The 25196-nt window shown below is 41.4% G+C and overlaps 1 gene segment (V, D, J or C); it reads left to right on the top strand.

The window, feature by feature from the left end:
• Positions 1-359: 359 nt before the first annotated feature.
• LOC148138600 (Ig heavy chain C region, membrane-bound form-like) lies at positions 360-23484 on the top strand. The segment is given in 9 exon segments: positions 360-485; positions 613-996; positions 2093-2183; positions 13206-13511; positions 16593-16904; positions 18846-19154; positions 19610-19939; positions 22770-22897; positions 23038-23484. Coding segments are annotated over 7 exon segments (1413 nt in total).
• The last annotated feature ends 1712 nt before the right edge of the window (positions 23485-25196 follow it).

Below are 25196 nucleotides of genomic sequence, written 5' to 3'. Positions count from 1 at the left end.
TATTAGCTAGTTATATGTTTGAACTTTGATTTTAGTTTTATCTGCTTGTGAATGAATCTAGAAATAAATTGAGCTAACTTCCAGTTGAATTTGTTTTTTTTTTAAACAAAATACATGCAACTATCATGTGAAACAGACCTGAAGCTACTCAAATTTACTTCCAAAGAAGCTATTCAGCAAAACCAATATCCCAAGATGTGTATGTGTCCATGTTTAAGCAGAACCTCATGTAAAGACATGATCCCATGTGTTCGGGCTGTACAAGCTGATACCAGGATCCAGTCTGAGCCTCCAGCAGGAAACCAACCTGCGGAAGCTGGAAGCCTGCCCCTTCCGATGGCCATATAAATCCTGGGCACTGGACCGTAATTCAACACTCCTGGGTCGGCTCTGTTTAGAAAGATCTTAGCAGAACCGCTTCCCACAAGTTATCAGAATGATTGTGTCGACACTTTTTCTCAGTTTGTTACTGACTTTCTTATCATGTGAGTGTTTGTTGTTCAAGTCTCTCTTTGTGACTGTCTCAATGTTAGTCTACGGCAGGAATGTAAAAGACTCAGATATCATTTCACCAACATTAATGCTCATGGTTTGTTTGTTTTCTTTTTAAAGGTGTCCAGTCGGAGGTTGTTTTGACCCAGCCAGAGGCAGAGACTAGCCGTCCCTCAGGCAGCCTGAAACTGACCTGTAAAACCAGCGGGTTCGATCTTGGCAGCTACTACATGCACTGGGTCCGACAGGTTCCCGGACAGGGTCTGGAGTGGCTGCTGTAGTACTATAGTTCATCGGACAATAGCTATGCGCCAGCGATTAAGGGTCGATTTACTGCGTCCAAAGACACTTCAAACAATATTTTCGCGTTGGACATGGGGAACCTGAAGATCGAAGACACCGCCATCTATTACTGTGCAAGATACCACAGCGAGAGGAACCAGGGCTGGACCCGTTCAAAAACAGCTCGAGGGAACATTTTGTCAATTCCATCATAAACTGACGGTCAGTACGAGTTTTAAATGCAATTATACCAACTGCAATCTGAAGTAGACCTCAGGCTGCCTCTTACAAAACTATCAAAGAGGAAATGTACCATTTAAACTAGAAAAACTGGTGACACAATGGGACAATGTTTTGGGCATGTCATATGTACTGCTAACACTTCCATCAATTAAATGCTCGGACAAAATGTTCCTTTTAATATATCTGACAGCTCAGGAAATCACTGCTCATTGTTATGTCAACTATGGCATCAATTCTAAACATGATCAGTACTAAATGGCTCTTTCAAATGAAAATTGAGACCTCGAGTAAAGAACAGAGAATGAGTGTACTGGTCTACATCATTGTGATACTACAGTGGGTCACAGTGTTGTGCACAGCGACATCCTCATACAAAAACCACTGACAAGTGTTTATCTCAAATTGGTGATTTCTACCATGGCAGGAGCGAGAAATAATGTGAGATGCAATTTAAACGCAATCCAGTAGTGCTAGTTTGTACAAATGTATAAATTTTCCACCTTCTTCGTGTTGATTTTCAAGTTCAATGCAGACCAAACCTGGAAAAGTATTCCAAGCTTTCAAAATACAATGGATCGTAAAAGCTGGAATAACACACTGAATCATTTTTAGAGGAGTCTGAATCACTGCTTTCTAGGAAGTGAAGAAATTCTCTGCATTTTACATTTTACAGTCTGTCATAGTATTTGAGACAACGTGTCTCACAGTGATATAGCTGGAGTGACACTGCAATTATGACCAATACAAAAACCTATTCAGCCTCCATTGTTTGAAACTAGTCAGTGATTACTTCTACAAACCGTCTTAACTTGCAGTCAGTATTAGTTCTGTGCGGTTTAATGCCAGTATCACTATTTAATTTGTGAAAGTGTTTGGGTAATTATTGATACACCAGTTGGGGATTTTGAGAATCAGCTCATGTGTTACTCTGTGAAGTATAAAACAGTATTAAAATTTATCAAGAATGATCAGAATTCACTAGCGCAATTATGTGATGAAGATTTATCGTGACTTTATTTTGCCTGTGGTTCTGAAAATTTAAAATAATGGCAGATTTTTGATTTGTTTTATGCAGAGCTAGTTATTGTGTGACCCAGTCCAGAGAATGTAACACTGTGACTATCTTGATTACTGGGGCCAAGGGACCATGGTGACAGTGACTTCAGGTAAGACCCTTGAACTTTTTAGTGACTTTTTAAAAACTTTCTATTCATGTTACTAATTTCTGAATTAAATGAAACTCAGATTCTGTGCTGAGTTTGGTTTGGTTCGGATTGATTTTTGTTCAGACTGATTACGGACTTCAGTTAAGGCTCAGCAAATAGTTACAGTGGGGATAATGGAGTCAGTTGCTCGTTGTATCGCTTTTTTTGATCAGATGGGCATTCTGTGTGGCTGGGTTACTTGAAACACCTAATGTCTCTTAATCAGTCAGCTATAAATAATGTTTAATGTCAGTGACACCCTGACTGTGAGTTTTATTATCAACAACAAACGCTAAGAATTCAAAGATGTTCGAGATATTACTAAACATGATTAAAATATGCTAAAATATCATTATTCACTTCGTGAATATATGTTCTTACCCTATTTTTATTTTCGCATTTATTTTGTTAATTTTGTTGATGACAAGCAGGTTAGAAACTGTCATAAAATTTTCTTGCGGTGCTATATTGCATTCTGTTGATTAGATTCTGAGTTTGTTTTACTTGATTCTGTTGAATTGAGTTGATTGGATTTTGGCTTTGTTTTAGTTGATTCGGTTTGAACTGTGTTGATTGGATTCTGACTTTGGTTTTACTTGGTTTTGTTGAATTGTGTTGATTGGCTTTTGAAATTGTTTATTTGATTCTGTTGAATTGAATTGTTTGGATTCTGATTATGTTTCATTCAAATCTGTTGTTCTGAGTTGATTGGATTCTGATTTTATTTTCCTTGATTCTGTTGAATTGAGTTGATTGGATCTTATTCAGTTTGTGAAATTGATCAGCGTTTTCATGCTTTCTGTAATCGGTGTTTTCTTTCTGGTGAGGAGATTGACTCTCTGGATTACTTTTCATTACCAATATTTGTGAAGTTCTTTGGCTTTTCATGAATCATTTCTGCATTTGTTAAACTTATATGACACATTTTTCTCTGCTTGATTGAAAACATTACATCCATTTGTAACGGTCTGAAAAACAACTTAAGGCAGAAACCCGGAAGTGTGAGAAATGAAAAAAACGAGTTTTTAATGCATTGACTTTTTAAAAAAAACTCAGTTCTAATTGTAAACTAACTGAATTTTGTTTTGAGTAGCCTCATTCAAAATAAAATTTGGGACTAAAATCTGAAACTGCAGAATTGGTCAGATTATGTAATTGAAACTAACTTAAAATTATAATGTGGTAATATTTGTCCATTCAGTAATTTTGTTTTGACCATGAAGTGATTAATCAATATATGCCTTCAACCGCTCTACTGTGCGCTGCACAAGATTGTCGCGATCAAGAAGGGTGTACAGGTCGGAAATAAATTGAACTGTTGCCAGAAACGTTACAGCTTTAAGTGTTAAGTCCCCTCACAAACAAGGCTGCTGTTATGACTTGTTATTTCTCTTCAATTTAATCATTAGTTTGCTGGATTCTGAGCAGCTTTGTTAGACTTCAATTTGTTTTTTTTGTGAGGTTACATCATGTTCTTGGTTCTGTTGAAAATGTTTGCAGAGCTAGTTCCGCTGCAAACACACCGTGTTGTGATCTGGTGATCATTGATCTGTTGAGGAGGGACTGTGCTTGGGTAACATTAAATATGTTATATTTGGGAAACTGTTTTTGGTTTCTACATTGTTTTTGCAATGTTAACACGGTTGGTGACAGTGAACCGCTCCAGGTTCCTCATTCATTGTGATCAGCATGCGAGGTGAAATTTCATAAAGCCTATTATTAAGTGAAAGACAAATCGCAAAGGTTTTAGAAATGAAGGGAAAACAGATACCTTCGGGCGCCATTTTTACTTAAAAGTAATAATTAAGGATTAATCTAATCCATGCTTTACAATCCAAATTCAGAACCCCACTATCTAGTTCAATCACAAGGTCTGTCTTTAAACAGTTTACAAGTCATAGAGAAATATAAATAGAATTCCAAAAGTCTAATGTTCTAATAGTTCTTGCTCTTGAGCAAAAATGCCATGACTGTGTTATAATTGATCAAGAAACACCTTTCAATTCCGCTGTACACTACATACATATTTTTCTGGCTGGAAAAGATCATTGGCAAAGACCATTTGGAAATTCTGCTCAATTCTATGAAGAACAGGTCAGTTTCACTGCTTTGATCAGTTTCACACGTAACTTGAGTTAATTAATTGTTATGTCCCTGATTAAACTGGATTTACAGGATAAAATAAAACATTAACTGAATTATTTAATCTGCACAGTGCTTTAGGTGTTCCCAATCTGTGCATTTTAAATTAATAGTTACATTTTCCAACAAAATATCAACTGAGGAGTCATTATTTCGAAACAACTGCTGTAGTAAATTATGTGACCAAGGCCAAATTTCGAATTAATTAAAATAATCCACTCATGACCTCGCAGGGCAGCATGGTATCTCAGTGGTTGGCTCTGCTGCCTCACAGTACCAGGGTCCCAAATTCGATCCCACCCTCAGGTGACTGCCTGTGTGGAGTTAGCACATTCTCCCTGTGTCTGTGTGGGTTTCCTTCGGGCGCTCTGGTTTCCTACCACAGTCCAAAAGATGTGCAGGTCAGGTGATTGGCTCTGCTAAATTGCACACAGTGTTCAGGGATGTGTAGGTTAGGGTGCATTAGTCAGGGGTAAATATACATTAGGGGGAATGGGTCTGGGTGGGCTACTTACTGTTCAGAGGGTCAGTGTGGAATTGTTGGGCCAAACGGCCTGTTTCTATACTGTAGGAGCCCTACTTTTAAAACCATGGGAGTGCTTGCTGCAAACGCAGAGAATTCATTTTACATCGATGTGTTCAGACGGATGCAGAGTTCACAAATTTGCAGAAGACATGAACTAGAGGATAACAGAGCACATTGTTTATTCAGACACTGAAAAGAGAGTACTATTTATTTTAATTAATATACTTGACCGATTTTATTGCAATGTAGTGATCGGAAGGAATCTGCTCACATTAGTTAAGTGTGACAATCATTTAGATTAGATTTCCTGCAGTATGTATCGGGCCTTTTGGCCCAACAAGTCCACACCGACCCTCTGAAGAGTAACCCACCCAGACCCATTCCCCTACCCTATATTTACCCCTGACTAATGCACCTAACATGATGGACGATACAGCATGACCAGTTCACCTGACATGCACATCTTTGGATTGTGGGAGGAAACCCACACAGACACAGGGGAGATTGTGTAAACTCCACATAGGCAGTCACCCGAGCTGGAACCGAGCCTGGGTACCTGGATCTGTGAGGCAGCAGTGCCCACATTTACTTAGACATCCGCTAAAGCGGGCAACTCCAGACAGAAGCATGTTTTCAATTCATACCTTTTTAAACATTTTCGTTCATTAAAAGCAGTTAACAAGAATATGACCTTGCCCTAATTCCTTCCAGAGAAATGCTTTCCACACTGGAATGCAGTATTGACTTTATGCAGTGCATGCAAAATCTCCACAGTTCAAGGAACGTTTTCTGAATATGTAAAAATAATTTAGAGAATAATCCATTTCCTCAGGATCTGTGCTTTAATTGGCGATATTTCCCACCTCAATAATTTTGTTAAATACAATGACTTATGAAGTTTATTAACTCAGTGGTTATTTATGTTCATTGTGAACACATTCTCGTTCACATTAATCCTCTGGTTAGTTCCTCTGATGAATGTTCAATTACAGTGAATATATTTGACGCGAGGAGTTGAGCAATGTATCCTCTAGGATTAAGTCTGTTGTGCAGTTTATTTCAGTTTCTGGATCAGTGGTGCTGGAAGAGCACAGCAATTCAGTCAGCATCCGAGGACAGGCAAAATCGACGTTTCGGGCAAAAGCCCGAAACCTCGATTTTTGCCTGTCCTCGGATGCTGCCTGAATTGCTGTGCTCTTCCAGCACCACTGATCCAGAATCTGGTTTCCAGCATCTGCAGTCATTGTTTTTACCAGTTTATTTCAGTGCTATGTCTGACTAACTTGTCAATGGTCCTGACCATTTGTAAATTGTTCAGTTCGGATACCTGAATCTCAGACAGTTCAATTTCAGCTCGCGCTTCAAAACCACTTTTATCTGCCAGAAATACAATATTCGATTAGGTGCCTCAGAATTGAGAACCCTGACTAAGTTGTTCCAATCAGAACGAACGTTTCAGGAACAAAAGGCAGATAGCAAGAGTTTTGAAATTGGTTGTTGGCAACAAGAGATATTTGATTGAGCGAGGCAGAGGGAAATATGCTGCATATTTTCTTTGTGCCTCAGTTATGCAGGACATGTTCCGTGACACAATGTAGAATCAGAATTTTTTTGCATCTTATTATTTGAAAACCTATTATCAGCTTTTAATGTCACTGGCAACTGTCATAGTACACTTCAACACATTTTAATCTTTTCCAAACTAAGTCGACCGTCTGGTGCAGCAACATTCACAGGGGAAAGAGGAAGGGAGTTCGAGGTTGGAATCCAGTGACAGTGAATTGATGGCAATGCAATTCCTAGATTTATTCCTCTGTAGTTCCCATAGAGTTTGAACAATTTGGAGCTGCTGTCAAAGCATTCTTGGATAAATGTTGAAATGTAACTTTCATTGTACAAACATTCTGGAACAATCCCTGGTTGTTGGAGGGTGATAATAACTAACATGGTTTATGTACTGTCAAAACATGTGGGCTGTGTTCTCCGTGATAGTGTCAAGCTCATTGTGTTCAGGTCTGTTGTGATGTTGTAGTAGAGTCCCTGATTCTGTGCCAGGTGGCCTGTGTTCACTTACAACCTGTTAGAGAGGTATGTAACACAATCTCTTATCAGGTTACTTCAGTGCAAGAAAGCAGATTGACATGTCTGGGTGTTTGTTGGAATTCCACTCACAGAGGCCAATGAAATCTATTCAATCGCAGTCCTGACTTGTGTCTCTTAGATATTAAACAGAAGTTTGGTGGTTAGCAGCTTTTTCCAGATCAATATTTGTTCACAAGCTTTTGGGCATCGCTAGATGGGGTTAATGGAGTAAGTGCTCAAAGAAATCCCAGCTTTTGACTTGCTGTTATGACAATATCATTTATAACTAATCCAGAATGAATCATTTTCGAAGCATATTTGATGAGGTTATGCTTAGGCTGGTTACTTTATATTAAACCAGTGCTGGAGCTGAATTTGATTGTTCAGTACGGTGGGAGTTCTGCTGAATCCAACACTTGCATCAGATGGTGATAGCTCTTCAGTTGGTCTTCAATTGCTATCTCAGACCATCCAGTACCTCTGCTAAGAATTCTTTTTCCAACAGGAGTCAAGCCAACGTAATCACTGTTTATCTCAACAGGTGTGAGCTCTTGTGCCAAAAACATGAAAACAATTTGGTGAAGGGGGGGGGGGGGGGGGAGGGGGTCTCTGGATGCGAAAGGTTAACCTTGCCTTCTCTCCACAGGAGCTGCTAGACCTGCTGAGTTTCTTCAGAAATTTCTGTCTCTATTTTGGTTTTCTAGCATTTAAAGTTTGTTGTTTCATTGAAAAAAGTTCTGTTCGATGAAGCACGTTCTTCAGAGAAAAGATGCATTTGAACAAATTGCGAATGTTCAGAGATATTAAATATTAGAGAATCATTGAATTTGAGCGCCCTGATCTCGAGCTGTAGTTTCACAAGAAACTATGATGAAGTAACAACACACTCCCGAGCGCAGTGGCTGCTGTAAGTGGGTGGAAGTTATTTTGATCACTCAAATAGAGAATGTCAATGATCCCGTTCCAAATAATCAACAGAAGGTTTTTTTTTTAAAGCATGTGTGAAACAATTAATTTGTTGAAATATTTTAATAAAAAGTGTTCGCCGCCAGTGCTAGCTTAATGAATGACACAATGATAGGAAGGTAGGAGCAAGAGGAGGGCACTCAGCCCCTCGAGCTTTTCCACCACTTACTTAGATCATGGAGCATCTGTGAGCTAAATCCACAGGTCTCCCTTTGGTTAAAACTCTTCAACACCTTTGATTAACAAGCAAAAACTATCCCAGATTTACTGATTCCACTGCCCGTAACAAAGGGAGACACCATTTCAGAAAGACATTCCTGTGAGTACTGTGACACAATGAGGCTGGAATTAATTACTCCTGAAAGTAAACTTTAAATCTCTGACAATTTCCAATTGAAACATCCCAATCATCATATTTCTTTAATTTAACACTATACATCCCTGGAATAAGGAAATATAATGTGTGATTGCCTTGCTAAAAATGAGGGAAGCTTCATTCCTATTACATGATTAAGAAATAGCTCTGTTCATTCAGTGAAAACACAGTCAAATCACACAAAAGGAAACCATGTCATCTTGTGTAGACACACAAGTGCCTCAAATAATTTTCAATTCTTCCAGTGGTTGTTTGAATCTCTAGACAGGTGTGGAAGTGTCAGACTTGAGAAACCAGTTATCATCAGCCTATTTGAATTGCTGAAGTTTGTGTGGTATTAGCACATTCACAGCGCTGTTAGGAAGTGAGTCCCATGGCTGTGATTGAGGAAGAGGAAACGGCAGAGAAATAGTTGAGAGTCAAGTTGAAGTCTAATTTGGAGGAGAGCTTTCAGGTGAAGTATTTACATGCATGTGCGCCCTTATCCTCAAGGATCACGGTTTTGGAACATGCTGCTGGAGGGACATGTCAGCATGCAAACTGGAAGCTGAAGAAGGCCCCTCGGCCCCTCGAGAATGCTATTCCATTCATGGGATCATCATGAATCTTGCTGCTCACCAGACTTCCCAACACACCGATAACATTGAACCTGATTGTTTGCTCTCCAGCAAAGGAATGGTGAAGCTTTGGAATTCTCCACCACAGAAATTGATTCAGGACAAAACATTAAATGATTTCAATAAGGAGATAGATTCCTTCAATCCTTAAAAAATGCTCCGGATATGTGGGAGAAAGGCAAACAGGGTACAATATTGGTTGAAAGCCATGAAAACATTGAATGGGACATGTTTTGTAAGTTTGCACGTAACGCCAACATTGGTGTTATAATTGGCAGTGAAAGTTATCTAAACGTACAATGAGATCTTGATCAGCTGGGCCAATGGGCTGAGGAGTGGCAGATGGAGTGTAATTTAAATGAATACGACGTGTTGCTTTTTGAGAAGACAAATCAGGTCACAACTTACAGAGTTAATGGTAGGGCACTGGATAGTGATGTTGAACACAGGGCCCTGAGGGTCCAGACTCATAAATTCTTGAAAGCGTTGTCTCAAGTACCTAGTGTGTTGAAGGTGTTTGGCACATGTACCTTCATTGGTCAGAGCACTGAGTGCAGGAGTTAGGGCTTCATGTTGTAACTGTCCAAAACATTGGAATGAACTGCCAGAGGAAGTGGTAAATGCAGAGATAGGTCCAACATTTAGAAGACATTTGAACAGCTCCAGGAACTGGATAGGTCTGGATGGATATGGGCCAAAGGCAGGCAAGTGGAATTAGTTTAATTTGGGAACTCTGGTCAGCATGAATGAGCTGGACCAAAGGAACTGTTTCTGTGCTGTATGACTTTATGAGTCACTGACTTTATGGTGGAGTAGGCTCAAAGTTGGAAGGTGGTGAGCAAGTGAGGGGCTAGATTGGGCATGTGGGAGAGTTTGGGCTGGTAGGCTGTGAGGTGTTGGCTGGCTGCTGGGTAAGCTGGCATGCACTCTGTCTGGCAAGGTGGCGTCAAGGTAAATGGTAATGGTCACAGGATAATTTGGTCGAATTGTGCTTGGTAGGTGAGGGGTAGTTTGAGCTGAAATGCGGGAGGTCTGTCTTTGCCAGGCTGGTCTATGGAGATGTGGGCAGGATGCCAGGCTGGTTAGTGTAGAGGTGGGCAGAGTGCCAGGCTGGTTATTGTAGAGGTGGGCAGAGTGCCAGGCTGGTTAGTGCAGAGGTGGGCAGTGTGCCAGGCTGGTTAGTGTAGAGGTGGGCAGAGTGCCAGGCTGCTTAGTGTAGAGGTGGGTAGAGTGCCGGACTGGTTAGTGCAGAGGTGGGCAGTGTGCCAGGCTGGTTAGTGTCGAGGTGGGCAGTGTGCCGGGCTGGTTAGTGTAGAGGTGGGCAGTGTACCAGGCTGGTTAGTGTAGAGGTGGGCAGTGTGCCGGGCTGGTTAGTGTAGAGGTGGGTAGAGTGCCAGGCTGGTTAGTGCAGAGGTGGGCAGAGTGCCAGGCTGATTAGTGTAGAGGTGGGCAGTGTGCCGGGCTGGTTAGTGTAGAGGTGGGTAGAGTGCCAGACTGGTTAGTGCAGAGGTGGGCAGAGTGCCAGGCTGATTAGTGTTGAGGTGGGCAGAGTGTCTGGCTGGTTAGTGCAGAGGTGGGCAGTGTGCCGGGCTGGTTAGTGTAGAGGTGGGCAGAGTGCCAGGCTGGTTAGTGTAGAGGTGGGCAGAGTGCCAGGCTGGTTAGTGTAGAGGTGGGCAGTGTGCCGGGCTGGTTAGTGTAGAGGTGGGCAATTTGCCGGGCTGGTTAGTGTAGAGGTGGGCAGTGTGCCAGGCTGGTTAGTGTTGAGGTGGGCAGTGTGCCAGGATGTTTCGGGGGTGGAAGGTCACTGTAATGAAGTGACAGGGGGACGTGTTGTCAAAATGCAAAGCTCGGAGTCTGGCAAAATGGTGGGTGGTAAATGACAGATGTGAAAGGAGCTGGGATGCAATGTGCACAAGTTGACTTGGGTAAGGTGAGAGGTCAGTGATCATGGACTGAGGTCATGTCTTGGGTAGTGGGCTTTTGTCTGAGGTTGTGAAAATGATGGTGCCAGATCCAGTCAGGGCCAGAATCACCATGGGCCAGGTGCAGGGCGGCAGGAGTGTAAATGAGTGAAAGGGATTGTGATCATATGTCCATCTGGAACATAGAATACAGAACATTACAGTGCAGTACAGGCCCTTCAGCCCTCGATATTGCGCTGACCTGTGGAACCAATCTGAAGCCTATCTATCCTACACGATTCCATTTTCATCCATATGTTTATCCAATGACCTTTTAAATGCCCTTAAAGTTGGCGAGTGTACTATTGTTGCAGGCAGTGCGTTCCATGGCCCTACTACTCTCTGAGTTAAGAAACAACCTCTGACATCTGTCATCTATGTCCTCTCCTGCTAGCCATCACTATTCTAGGAAAAAGACTTTCACTGTCCACCCTCTGTTTATCTTTTATGTCTCAATTAAGTAACCTCTCAACCTTCTTCTCTCAAATAAAAACAGCCTCAAGACCCTCATCCTTTCCTCATTAAACCTTCCCACCATACCAAGCAACATCCTGGTAAACCTCCTCTGAACTCTTCCAAAGCTTCCACATTCTCCCTATAATGTGGTGACCAGAACAGTACACAATACTCCCAAGTGCAGCCACACCAGAGTTTTGTACAGCCGCAGCCTAACCTCGTGGTTCTGAAACTCATTCCCTCTATCGATGAAAGCCAACACAAAGTATGCCTTCTTAACAACTCTATCAAACTGGCTGGCAACTTTTAGGGATCTATGTACATGGACACCGAGATCTCTCTGCTCAGCTACACTACCAATATGGATTGCCTTGGATGTGTTTCGTGTGATAGGGGTTGTGTGTTCCGGGCATGAATGGGTGTATAGCAGGGTAGGGTTTGTCAATGTGAGTGGGAATTTAGGTCGAGACAGAATAAGTGCAGTGGTTAGTCTGCGACATGAGGTTTGGTGGTGAACTGCGTGTCAGTTTGATAGTTATTAAAGCTAAAGATTACTTGTTCGTTTCTCAAATCATATTTACGTAAATACTCAGCTGTAACACTCCAAAGTCGCTGAACCTTAATGGTCCTCCAATTTTCAGAGGCCTCCAGAATTCAGATAATTGTAAATGAGATGTTTCAACTTCCAGCCAATTGGCATGAGTTCAGCCGTGACAGCCATCCTCCTAATCCCAGTGCTCAGCTCCTGCCTGTGCTGCTGCTGCAGTGACCTCCCTCCCAGAGAGAACATTCTGCCTTGCATTGATAAGTGAGGAAGGCTCACTGGACCTGATTTCCAAGTATGGGGACGGCAAACACGGGGAGACACAATTTTAAAGTGAGGGGAGATAGGTATAAGACAGATGTCAGAGGTAGTTTCTTTACTCATTGAGTAATAAGGGTATGGAATGCTTTGCCTGCAACAGTAGTAGATTCGCCAAGTTTAAGTACATTTAAGTCGTCATTGGGCTAACATATGGACGTACATGGGATAGTGTAGGTGGGATGGGCTTCAGATTAGTATGACAGGGCAGCGCAACATCGAGGGCCGAAGGGCCTGTACTGCGCTGTCATGTTCTATGTTCTATGATTCACTCTGACTTCTCTCCGGGGGTACTACCAGCTGTTGGGTATTTCCAGCAGCACGGCACCTCGTGGAGCAGAAGTTGATTCCGTGGTTTGTGCTGCTGCCTCACAGTGCGAGGGACTCAGGTTCCATTCCAGCCTCGGGTGACTGTCTGTGTGGAGTTGGCACTTTCTCCCCATGTCTGTGTGTGTTTCCTCCCACACTCCAAAGATGTGCAAGTTCTGGGAATTGCAAATGTTGTGTTCAGTGATTGGGAGTTTAGGTGCATTAGTCAGGGTTAACTGTAGCATAATAGGGTAGGGGAATGGGTCTGGATGCGTTACTTTTCAGAGGGTGGGTGTGGAGTTGTTGGGCCAAATGGCCTGTTTGCACACACTGTAGAAATTCGATGAATCTGCATTTCCTTGGTTTGTATTTTGTGAAATGTCTCTGCTCTTCACAGCAATCCAGTGAAAGTGTCAGTTGGTGAGATCTTCAAACAATTACTGGGGTGGCATCAGGATGTTCTTCTTCCGAAATTATATGGCAATGGTCAAGGTCGAGGGCATGTTTCTAAAGAGGGAACCAATGATCATGATCAGCAACTGATAGGAAACAAAAATAAACCCCAGTTATGCTGTCGACTTCAGCGGGAGCGTACTGGCAAACGTTTACAGCTGAGGATACATTTGAGTAACTGGTAAGGTCAAATTAACAGAAACTAACATGCTCAATTGGTCATTCTGTTGTAGAGACACCGTCTCCCCCCACGCTTTATGGCCTGGTCTCCTCCTGTCAGGAGCACAACACCGGTTCTGTGATCTTTGGTTGTTTGGCGATGGACTATTCCCCTGACGTCACCAAGGTAACCTGGAAGAAAGGTGGGGAGCTAATCACGACTGGATTGAAGACTTACCCATCAGTGAGAAACAAGAAGGGAACCTATACCCTGAGCAGCCAGTTAACCCTGCCCGGGTCAGCGGTGGATTGCCCCAGCAAAATCTCCTGTGAGGATCAACACAGCGGGACACACAAGAGAAAAGTAATGCCATGTCCAGGTAAGTGTTGTGGGAACTGAGATAAACAGATCATCTGTGATTAACATGAAGAAGGTTTTCACAGAATCACCTTATATAGCACAGGAAATAGGCCCTTTGATCCATCCAATTCACATCTATCAATAACAGCCACCTAACTATTCCAGTCTCATGTGCCAGCACACGATCCATTGCCTTGTGTGACTTGCCCTTGCAAGGATACTTCCTACTTATAATGAGGGGCTCAGTCTCTCCATGACTTGTAGGTGCTGAGCTCCAGGCTAACACCACCCTCTGTTTGATTTTGTTTTCCCATGAGATCCACTTGGAACCTCTTGGCCTTACCTTCACCTTGTGCCCCTGAGGCATTGATCTCTCCATCAAGGGGAAAGGTTTCATCCAGTTTACCCTGTCTATGCCTAAAATAATTCTAGATATCATGATAATCTTCTCCCTAATTCTCCTCTGCTCCAAGGAAAACCCCTGTCTATCTAAACTAGTTTCTTAACTAAAACCCTCCAACCCAGGCAAGACCCTGGCAAATCTCATCAATACTGCCTTCAGTGTAATCACATTCCTTCGATAACATGCACACAACGCTTCCGTATGGCCTAACCAGTGTTTTATTAAGTTCCAGTATCATCTCACCACCCTTCATTGTCAATGTCTAGGCTAATAAAAGCAAATATCCTCCCACTTTCTTAGCCTCTTTATCCAGACGACACAGTACTATAGGGGATCGGTGGGTACATGCACCAAAGATCCTCAGGCCTTTCCATGGTTCCACCATTCAAAACGTCATACCTCACAGATTCTTCTGCCGAATTACATCACCTTACATTTATTCAGAATAATTTCCATTTGTAACTTTTCTCTTCACATACAACCAACTCTTTCATATCCTCCTGCAATCTAAAGCCATTGTGCTCATGACTTACCAACATGACAGTTTTCATTTCATCTGTGAATTCCCTGGTTAATCCTCCTAAATTTGAGTCTCCATCATTGGTATGTAAGAGAAATAGCAAGGAAATCAACACCAATCCCTACAGAACACCAGGAGACATAGATTTCCTGTCACGCAGACACCCGATGACTATTATCGCCAGCTCCCATCACTCAGCCAGTTCTAGATCCAATCTGCCAAATTAACTCGGATCCCATTGGCTCTGATTATTGCTATCATCTGGACATCGAGTTATCTCTATGAAAACTACTATCAAATTGTTACACATGACTTCCTCTCAATAAAATCGTGCTGAAAATTGTTGATTTATCTTGCAAATGAAGACTAATTTCACTTCTCAATAGTTTCCTTACCACTGAGACTAGCTTGACAGATCTGTGTTTTCATTATTTATCCCTTCCTTCGTCCTGCATAACAGTGCAACGTTGGCTGATCTGCACTCACTCGGCACAACTGCTGTGGCCAGACAGGAATTCTAAATTATTGTCAGCGACCCAACTATTTCATCCTTTGCATTGCTCAACCGCTTGGTATATTTTTCATCTGCCCTGGAAATACAACCACTTTTCATTCAGCAAGACAACACAGAACATCACGTCATGTGTCCTAATTTCTGAAAGTCCATCACAACACCCCTCCATGATTTCTGTCCCCACATTGTCACTCTTACTAGTGAACACTGACACAACACATTCGTTTTGACCACAAACTAATCCTCCGGCTCCACTCCAATAATAACACTTAATGGGCAATACTGTTTCCCGAATAATTCTTTTATTATGAATGAGTCTGTAACTTTTAAAAATATTTTCCTTTATTTTGACTGCTATTATTTTCTCATGGTCTCTTTTGCTCTTCTAATTCCTTTGTCTTTCAAACTCCCCCTTGCACGTTCTGTACTCCATATTAGTTTCTATTGTTTTGAGATTTCAGTGTAGACCGGAAGCCTCCCTTGTTTCTCTTTATCTCCCCCTCCATGCCCTTTGGTGTCCAGAGCCCGCTGCATTCTTGGTCCCACGCAGTGGCTTCCTGGGAAATGCCCTCCCTGTGATTTTCCTATCACTTTCTTAAATGTGTCACACTGCTCTAACTCAGATTTACCAATAAGTGTCAGCTTCCAGTCCACTCTGGTCAAGTCATTACCTGATCTTACTAAAACTGTCCTTCCCCTTTTCAGAACTTTGGGCCAATTTCTATTCCTTTGCAGTACAATCTGAAATCCAACTGATTTCCGATCACTGTCTGCAAAGTGCTCCACCATTGGTGTTTTACCCACTGGGTCGACTTCATTCCCTAAAGTTAAGTTCAGGTTCACCCCTCTCTTGCAAGGTCTGGATTAAAATTCTCTGTATTAAACACATACTTTGTTCAAATATTCTCCTGGAGGCATTTTCAGAATTGTGCTCCCTCTAAATCTTTGATAAAATGAATATCCAAGCCTATGCTGAGGAAGTTAAAAACCTCTTTTCTCATTCCCCTATTTAATTTACATGTCTCTGAAATTTGCCCATGTATTTGCACTTGGTATTTTGGACCAATAGTAAGGTCTATCGTGCTCTCCCAATAGTTATGTTTGCTGTGTTTTGGTTTTGAAGTACTGTCCATTTGCCTTTGTTCAAGGAGGTATCCATGATTTCATTTCTCTTTACAGCCTAAAATACTCTTGTCAGAATTGCAACAGAAACAACATTCTGTACCGCATACCCCCACCCCCATCATTTTCTATCTTTCCCTGTCTTGCCTGAAGGCACTAAATCCTGGAATATTGAATAGCCACTCCTGCCCGGCTCTCAATATGTCTCAGTGATAGCAACGGCATCATTTCTTCATTTATGCCAGTAATTCGTCTGCCTTGTTCATCAGACTCTGTCATTAAAACGAATACCATCCAACGTTGCTATCTCCCTTCTGATGTTACCGGCCTATAGTTTCTATGCCTCCTTGACTCCCTTGCTGTGTCCTCTAAGTTTAGCCTTTCACATTGCCCTGATCTTTCTGTGTGGATCCCAGCTTCTCCAGCACTCTGCACAATTATGATTCTTGTATACATTAACCACGAGAAACCTTGATATATGAGAACTGATTGTATTTGTTATGAAATTCGTCGGATAATGTATGCGATGTGTTTCCTAAAGGTCCAGATATTCTCCAACCAACCCTTCTCCTAACTGTGAGCTCCAGCGAAGACATCGCAAGCAGCAAGTTTGCAACCGTCGTCTGTTCAATCATCGAGTTCCATCCGAAGTCAATCTCCGTGAGTTGGTTGAAAAATGGCCGACCCTTGGATTCTGGCTTCTTCACGTCTCCCGTGTGTGAGGCGAACGGGAACTTCTCGGTGACGAGTCGGCTGATGGTCCCTTATGGTGAATGGTTCAACAGCGCAGTCTATACCTGCCAGGTCACTCGTGGAGAGAACACTCAAAGTAAAAACATCACCGCACTCCAGGGTAAGAGACACAGACTGAGAGAGCTACAAATCATTCTGAACTCGGATGTGAATCAAACACACTAATTTATCAGGCGGAGTAAACAGCACAGTACAGCTTCTCGTTTCCCAACATGCCACGTATCTCATTTCAGTTTGAGTGATACATTAGCATTGCTCATAATTCAACCTTTAGGCAAGTCAGAAAAGCATGTTTCCTCTCTATTGAAGATAGATATCTCGACAGTGAGCTTTGTTAAATAGTTTGTTGCCTGACCATGCTGGGAGAGGCATTCAGAGTGCTGAATGCTTGCCTGGTAGCTGCTTCAAGGATAAGTTTGGGTTGGAGGGGGATATTGGAGAGATATCTGATTGAAACATAGAAAATACTGAGAGACTGAGGTCGAGTGAATGTGGAATAGATGCTTTGACTGGTAGGCGAGACTAGGACCCAAGGGCACAGTCTCAGGGTCAAAGGGGCACCGTTTAGAACTGAGATGGGAGGGTTTCTTCAGCCAGAGGGTGATGAGTCTGTGGAACATGTTGCTGCAGGGGGCTGTGGGGGCCAGGCCATTGTGTGTACTCAAGCCAGAGATAGATCGGCTCTTGTTTAGTACGGGGAGAAGGCAGGAGAATGGCTTTAGCCTGAAATGTCGATTTTCCTGCTCGTCGGATTCTGCCTGACCTGCTGTGCTTTTCCAGCATCATTCTGATCTAAACTCTGGATTGGCTGAACAGCCTTATTCTGATGCTCTATCAAACTGACATGGTTAACATATGCAGTGACCCTTACTTGAAAATAAATCAAAATGCGTTCAATGCTTCATTCCCTGCTCAGGAATGACCTGTTGGTTGGACATTGTATGACATCGATTTTTATCTGGTACTGAGATCTTTAACTTCATTTATGGGATCAGACCACAGACCAAGTGGCTGTCACATTTGATGAACTGGGATAAATGTGACCTCACTGAGCTTCTTTAAGATGCTCTCTGTAATTAGTGGATGAGGCAGGAGAATAAATTCTGGTGGGAATGCTCCAATAGGGATGAATGAACTCGGAACTCGAGACAGGCTGATTTAGCCTGTTTGGGGTGGCGATGTTTACACAGTGAGTAGTGGATGTCTATAAAATTAGTGACATTTCCATCGCGTTTGTAGATTAATTTAAGACTCTTTTGTTTGTTTTTTTCCTCCCCTGCTCTATGAAGAAATTAAAAAGTGCAGCTTGGTAAATAAAGTGAAAGGACAGACCAGTTATGAACTAACTGAATGGAGGGAAAGACTTAAGGAGATGGGTGTCCTTCTCGATATCCAATGCTGTACTCAATGTCTTGTTTTCAGATCTATTCCAAACACAGCCCACGAGGAACAATGACATAACTTAGAGAATGACATCACACCAATAACGCAAAGTATTTTTAATCATGTTAAATATAATGAACAGAATACCCATGGCTGTTCACTGCTCCTGTAACACTTTAGAACTCTGCAAAGAGAATAATTATTATTTATTATAATCTGTCCAAAATTTGGGATGTGATTTGGCAGTCAGTGTGACCAGCAGCACTTACACCTAAAGGTTATGAACATGGAAATGAACTCATTATATTCAGATTACTCTTGTCACAAGTATCAATGGATGGTCTTAAGTGAGAGACAAACTCCGAAAGAAAGATAATTCCATGGGTTACATGATGGTATCTTCGATGATTTTACTTTTTTCACAGGTTTCACTTGTTACAAAGCCAGTGTTCTTTAGGAATAATTACACAGGGTATGTTATAGGTAATCACAAATGTTTCACAGATCAAATACATCAACAATAGTAAGCATCGTTTCAGCAATAGTTGGAGTTGCCATTTTGAAGGTGGTGTCTTCACCCTGTGAAGGAGTAATCTGAAGATTGGCTGTTTGTATCAGAAAGGGGCATTTTTCATTGACTTTGATTTTTGTTTCATAGAAGATACCGAGTGCCACCCTAACACCGTGAAAATCCTCCCACCGCCAGTAGAACAAGTCTTACTGGAGGCGACGGTGACGGTAACCTGCGTTGTGTCCAATCTTCCTTCTGGAGTCAATGTGACCTGGAGACAAGAAAAGAAGCCTCTGAAATCAGAGTTTGCTGAGCAGGCTGGACAGAATCCCGACAGTGTGATCAGCAAATTAGACATTTCTACTGAAGCCTGGCTGAGTGGCGTTACTTTTGAATGTGTGGTGTACCATCAGAATCTACCGACTCCGCTGAGAGACTCCATCCACAAGGAGAAAGGTGAGCGGTGAGATTAAAGCACAAAGGATCCCATGTGTAATCCAGATCCAGTTACATCAATGGCAGGCTTTGATTGGAAATGAACCAACACCGTTGGGAGCATTAATGATGCATCTGAAGGCAGGATAGCTAAGTAGTTGATTAAGGAAAAGATGGACCAAAGGATATTGTATTCTGATTAAGTCAGATATAGTGGGAAGAAACCTGGGTTGTGACGTCACCATCAGCAATGACAAATTGCCAGAATGTCCTCGTTGTGGGATGGAAACATGGAGGCAACTTTCACATTAAACTTTCCTTTTTTTACTGAACAGAATGTGTAACATACTGCTCCTTTACAAAAAAAAAGTGAATAAATCTCAAATTAAACATGGCGTATTTTAATATTTAGTGAAATTTTGATATTGGTTCAGGATTTTTTTGGTTGATTTATATTTGTCTCAAATATTCTGCAGTGATTAATCCGCTGGAGCCGTCAGTGTCGGTCCTCCTGCCACCAACAGAAGAAATCTCCGCTCAGAGGTTTCTCTCCCTCACCTGTTTAGTGAGAGGTTTCTCCCCCCGAGAGATCTTCGTCAAATGGACAAGCAATGACAAGCCGGTGAATCCCAGTAACTACAAGAACACTGAGGTGATGGCGGAGAGCGACAACACCTCCTTCTTCATCTGCAGCCTGTTATCCATTACAGTGGAGGAGTGGACCAGCGGTGCTTCTTACTCCTGTGTGGTGGGACATGAAGCGATTCCATTGAAGATCATCAACAGAACAGTCGATAAATCCAGCGGTAAACCGAGTTTTGTAAACATTTCACTTGCACTGATGGACACTGTTAATTCATGTCAATAAAAATCTCAAAGTTGCATTTATTAATTTAACAGAAGTAATGAAGTTTTTTTTTCCTCCAGTTGTGAGTTAAATACTGAATTAGTTGTTTCTCACTCTGACTTACATTCCATCTGTGTAGTTAAAGTGGATTATTAGCAGGTCTAGGATGAGTGTCTTGTGCAGTTAATGTTCTCTGCTCAGATACACCCTGGGTCAGTGACAGAGTAAAGCTCACTCATTGCAGGATTCCACCAAGTACCTTATTCATCCTAAATCCCTCTGTGACAAAATCTGACAATGTCCATTTTATGTCAAGGGTAGGGCACGAGTTTTGAACTTGGTGTTTTTGATTCCCCCAATTGGACATTCTAACAAAATTCATGCCAGTTTTAAACTGCCAAATTACACCAATTGGAAATGTAAATTTAAGACACTTTAAAATTAAATTTGATTGGAACATACCAATCGTAAATAGTGCCGAACAGTTTGAATGCAACCTTTGTTTCTGGGGAACTGCCAGGGATCTTGCGCCAGCGCATGAGTTGACAGAATGTATCTTCACTTTCACACCAACAAGAATCAACAGATAAGTTGTTGTGGAGCAGAGGGGAGGGGAACGATGAATGGTCTGTCCTCTTGCTCCCTGTGCAGAGTTTTCATGGTGGATGTCCTCTGTAATGTAACCCAGTTACGAACAGGAACAGTCAGCTTCTTGCTTACTGTCCAAAGGTTTAACATTTCCATGCAAAACAATACCTTTGAAGCATGTTAGACACGCTTGGCTCTGTTAACAAATGATTAACATTGATTCCCATAATCCAAAACTGATGTTTGCATCGTCCCAGTTTGAATTCCATAGTTTTGTCTCAGTTTTCTGGAGCACATGGGATCAATTCTGGTATTCGAATACCTGATATCATTTTGTTTCACATACAGAACACAAGTAGACATTTTCTAATAAACATATTCAGAAATGTTATCTCTGGGGCAGTGGGGATTTGAACTCACGCCTTTTCTCTCAGAGACAGAAGTTCTCTCACTGCAACAGAAGAGTTGCTCATAAAACGCTTATCTCTGCACGACGATGGGAAATGTTTCCTGCAACACCAAGGTCAAATCCAATTATGGGCAATGCATTAAAATTAGAACAATAAATTAGAATAATAAAGATTGCAGTCTGGTATAAGAACAGATACAGAGAGATGATCGCAAATACACACGTAATGTCACATATACGGGCTCTCACCTAAAGACACATATTTATGTGCACACTCAAATGTGCATATAGATAAGATGTCACACACACATACTCACACAGAGCCACACATGCAAGTGGTACTTGAACACCCACCTAAGCTCATACAAAAACTCACATACACCGAAAGAAAATCATTTGCACAAATGAACAGGAGTACTCACACATAACCATGAGAAACATCGATACACGGTAACACACAAATGGGCATGAATACATATACATTCATACAGCACAATGCGTACAGACATACACACATGAACACACAGATACAAATTCCGAAAAATGTCCTCCCACATGTCAACTCACACAGGCACGTAAGTGCACAGAGATAAACATTAATATCATTATTTTCCCATTTTCAGAATCACAAACATACGATGTCAGAGGCAGCTTAATTAGTTATTTTTAAACCACATTGATCAGCATGTATACAATATCACACGCAGACACAAATTCAGAGTCTCACATGCAGACACACAAGTGCATAGATGAACAAATAGAGGAGTGTTTATTCAATAAGGGTAATGGGCACAAGGATCAGCAAGTATCCACAAACAATAGCACAAACAAGCTTATCAGGAGATAGTTTGGGAAAGATTGCCACACAAGCAATCATCATCATATAAATACAAACATCCATCAAAACATAACATTGCATGCTAACATTTATTAAGCATAAACATGAAAATAACCCAGTGTAGGTAGGATCTGAAACAGACACATAAGCACACATTTTAGATAGCACTAATGAAAAGTGAACACTCACAAAGACATTACAAGATAAGCATAGGCAGCAACGAAATTGCATATTAGCATGATGATGCTTACACACTGGGAAAAGACCAAAATTTAGGTGCACAAACACATGAGCACACCAGTAGTAAAGGAACAGAAATATGTTTATTCATGCACAGACTCCAACATGGGCTAGAGTGAAGTAAGAGACTCTTATAACCACATACACAAACATTAAAGGGAAAACAAACACACCAAGCAGTAGATCAAATAAATTAAGGGACACACGTACTAAAACTTATTCCTAAATATACAGATCCTACAAACTAAAATGTGAAGCAATGTCCTGACTGTGAAGTCACTTATATTCATGATTTGCCAAGCAATTGGTCACCAATATAAAAGATGAGAATCACATTTGAACTTTTATTCAGTGATGGCTACAATTTTCAACTAAAGTGCTGTCACAGCCTATATTTATAATACAATGATATAATTAAAATCATCATTCGTAATAAGCATTCCTTAAATAATAATATCCTTAAATAATAGATGAAAAGAAAAATAATTTAAAACGTTCTGACATGGACAATGAAGAAAGAACATGTGTAGTTGGTATTTGTAATTTCTTGCTGAGTCAATAATGCACTAATAGATACAGATAAGAGTCACACTTGAGAAATACCTGACTGCTTTATGAAGATGTGATGGTCTCCAATTACATGACTTGGATGCAGATAGATTGATCTGGATCAATACACAATCTAAATGCGCTCTCTCGGCTTTATATTCATAGATTCAATAGATCACACTTGGATTGAAGACTATGAGGATGATAACAGCAACATCTGGACAACTGCTTCCACGTTCATCACCTTGTTCTTCCTGAGTATTTTCTACAGCGCTGCCGTCAGTCTGGAGAATGTGAGAATAATCACATCTTTCTCATGCCAAGCAGCCCAATATGTTTTGTGAAATCTCTAAGTGTGCCATTGAATAAACATTAAATCTGAAAGTCCCTGAGCATAAATATCTGCGTCATTGCTTTCTCTCTCTTTTTCCAGATTAAGTGAATGAGTTGTGGACCCCTTTGATTTTCCTGATCTGCTTATCAAGGTCTCTGAATTCCCAATCTCCAATCTGTCCTGTTGCTGACTCTAACAGTGAGATGACTTCAGTTTATCAGCCTGTAACTGAGACAATTATTGATGGATTTTCCTTTTTACTTTGATATCTTTGAGATGGTTGTGGTTGGAAGAATTTGTAGCTTCCCAGTTGTTTGAAGCCCATTTGTTTTGTTTTTATTTGTTCCTTACTCAGAATGGTTGCCTACCCTTTCTGATGAGCCTTTGTATTCCCTTTCTTGTGACTGTTACTGATGTACAGAAAATTTCCAGCTCACAGCGCATGTGTTCTCGTCTCAATGTGGCATCCAGCCATTATATTCACTTCTGTTAGCTTTTACATCAATCTTTTGGAGAAAGATGTTTTATGAAATAGTTAATAAACCTCGAATGAATATGCACTAACCTTGAGTTTGCTTAATTCTTTCTTCAAGGCCAGTCAGTAATAATACATTTTCCCACATTCTACTCCTTTCCCAGCCAAATACTTTCACTTGTTCTGTTTGGTTGTGTTTCATCCAGTCATTTAGTTTAATGCTGCGCTACCATGCAGCCCACTAATGTAAATACATCTTTCACACGATATGCCTGATGGAACACTCCAGAGGCAGAATGATTAGAGAACATTTCCGCTTATGCACCAAGGGTCACGGCCTCGGGTCAACTCATGATAATTTTATAGGCTCCACCAGAAGCCGAAAAAAGGCAGACAACGGAGTTTGAAAGTTTACTCTGCACTGTCTAACCTAAAAGTACTCCCAATGTCAGGGCAGCCTGGGTTAGTAATGCAGAAATCGCCACCTAAAGCGCCCGACGAAACATTCATCAGCCAAAAATGTCAACGTTCTGTTAGGTATTCAGACAACAACACTTGCACAATCCAAGGGCGGATTCTCAGAACTGGAGTTTTTCTCACACATAAATCTCATGGACAACAATTCCTGGGATCTACTTGACACACCACACCTGTCAGATCCCAGGGAATGAGACTGAGATCCGTCTGATACAGACATATTACTGAACAGCAAACCTCAAAAATAATAAATCAGAGGTGGCTGTGATCAGGCAAGGCACAGCTCATGAGTACTTGAAATATTAGGCCATTGAGATCCATATAACGCAAGACGGAATTGAGAACCAATCATAGCAACTGTTCACAGAGTCTGGAAACTATCAGCAGAGGAGAACATTCTCAATTTCTCAGAGTTGGTGAGGTGTATCATCCCGGGAATAGTGTTGTGAATCAGTCACGCACCCAATCTCATAAATTTGCATTTCTTTTCAAAAACTTGGCACCTGAAGCTAGATGCAACATTCCAGGTGAGACAAGAGACTGTTTTATTTCAGTTTAACATAATTGCTTTGTGTTTGTTCTCTACAGCGTAGGGTGATGAAGCTGGGTTTATTTGCTCTTCTGTCCATGTTTCATGGTACATTTCCTGATTTGTGCACATACACGCGGATGAACCTCTGCTCCTTCACCCCTTTGGGTTTACACCCTTACTATTGTATGTTCCCCTGAGTTCATCACAAAACAAAGAAGCACGTGACACCTCCCTGAGACTGAGATCTATCTGACACACCGATATTAATGAATAACAATCCTCAACAATTATAAATCACAGGTTGATTTCGATCAGGGAAGGCAGAGATTAGAAGTTCTGGAAACCCTGCTGCTGTCCATGTCCTTTCCCACAACCCCTCTGTCACGCTTTGAAGCTCTTAGCTGTTCTTCCAATATCCTAACATTTTATTTTAAATTGCTATTAATATTTTTCTGTAATTTAGCATTATAGACCAAAGCACAGGTTGAACCAACAAGGACTCCAAACACTGAACTCTGAGAACGTACATAATAAGGCAATCTACATTCTGAAACGGCAAACACCCGTTAACAAATGGTTAACAAGTACAAAACAGCGGCCGAGATTAACTTGAACTCATCAAAATAAAAGGAAAGTACTCTGGAGGTATAGCGGTGTAGGCAAACCTGGGCAGACAGAATGGAGTTCGTTCTTTTAAAATTCTTGTTTCTATCCAGAATTTTCCTTCCACACAATGTAACCTTTTATTTCCCATCACCCAAGTCACCCATTGTA

Source organism: Chiloscyllium plagiosum, unplaced genomic scaffold, assembly GCF_037043375.1.
Source record: "Chiloscyllium plagiosum isolate Xiang-an unplaced genomic scaffold, Cpla_swu_hap1 HiC_scaffold_40, whole genome shotgun sequence".
In the NCBI taxonomy this organism is placed as follows: Eukaryota; Metazoa; Chordata; class Chondrichthyes; order Orectolobiformes; family Hemiscylliidae; genus Chiloscyllium; species Chiloscyllium plagiosum.
This window is presented reverse-complemented; position numbering and strand designations above follow the sequence as displayed.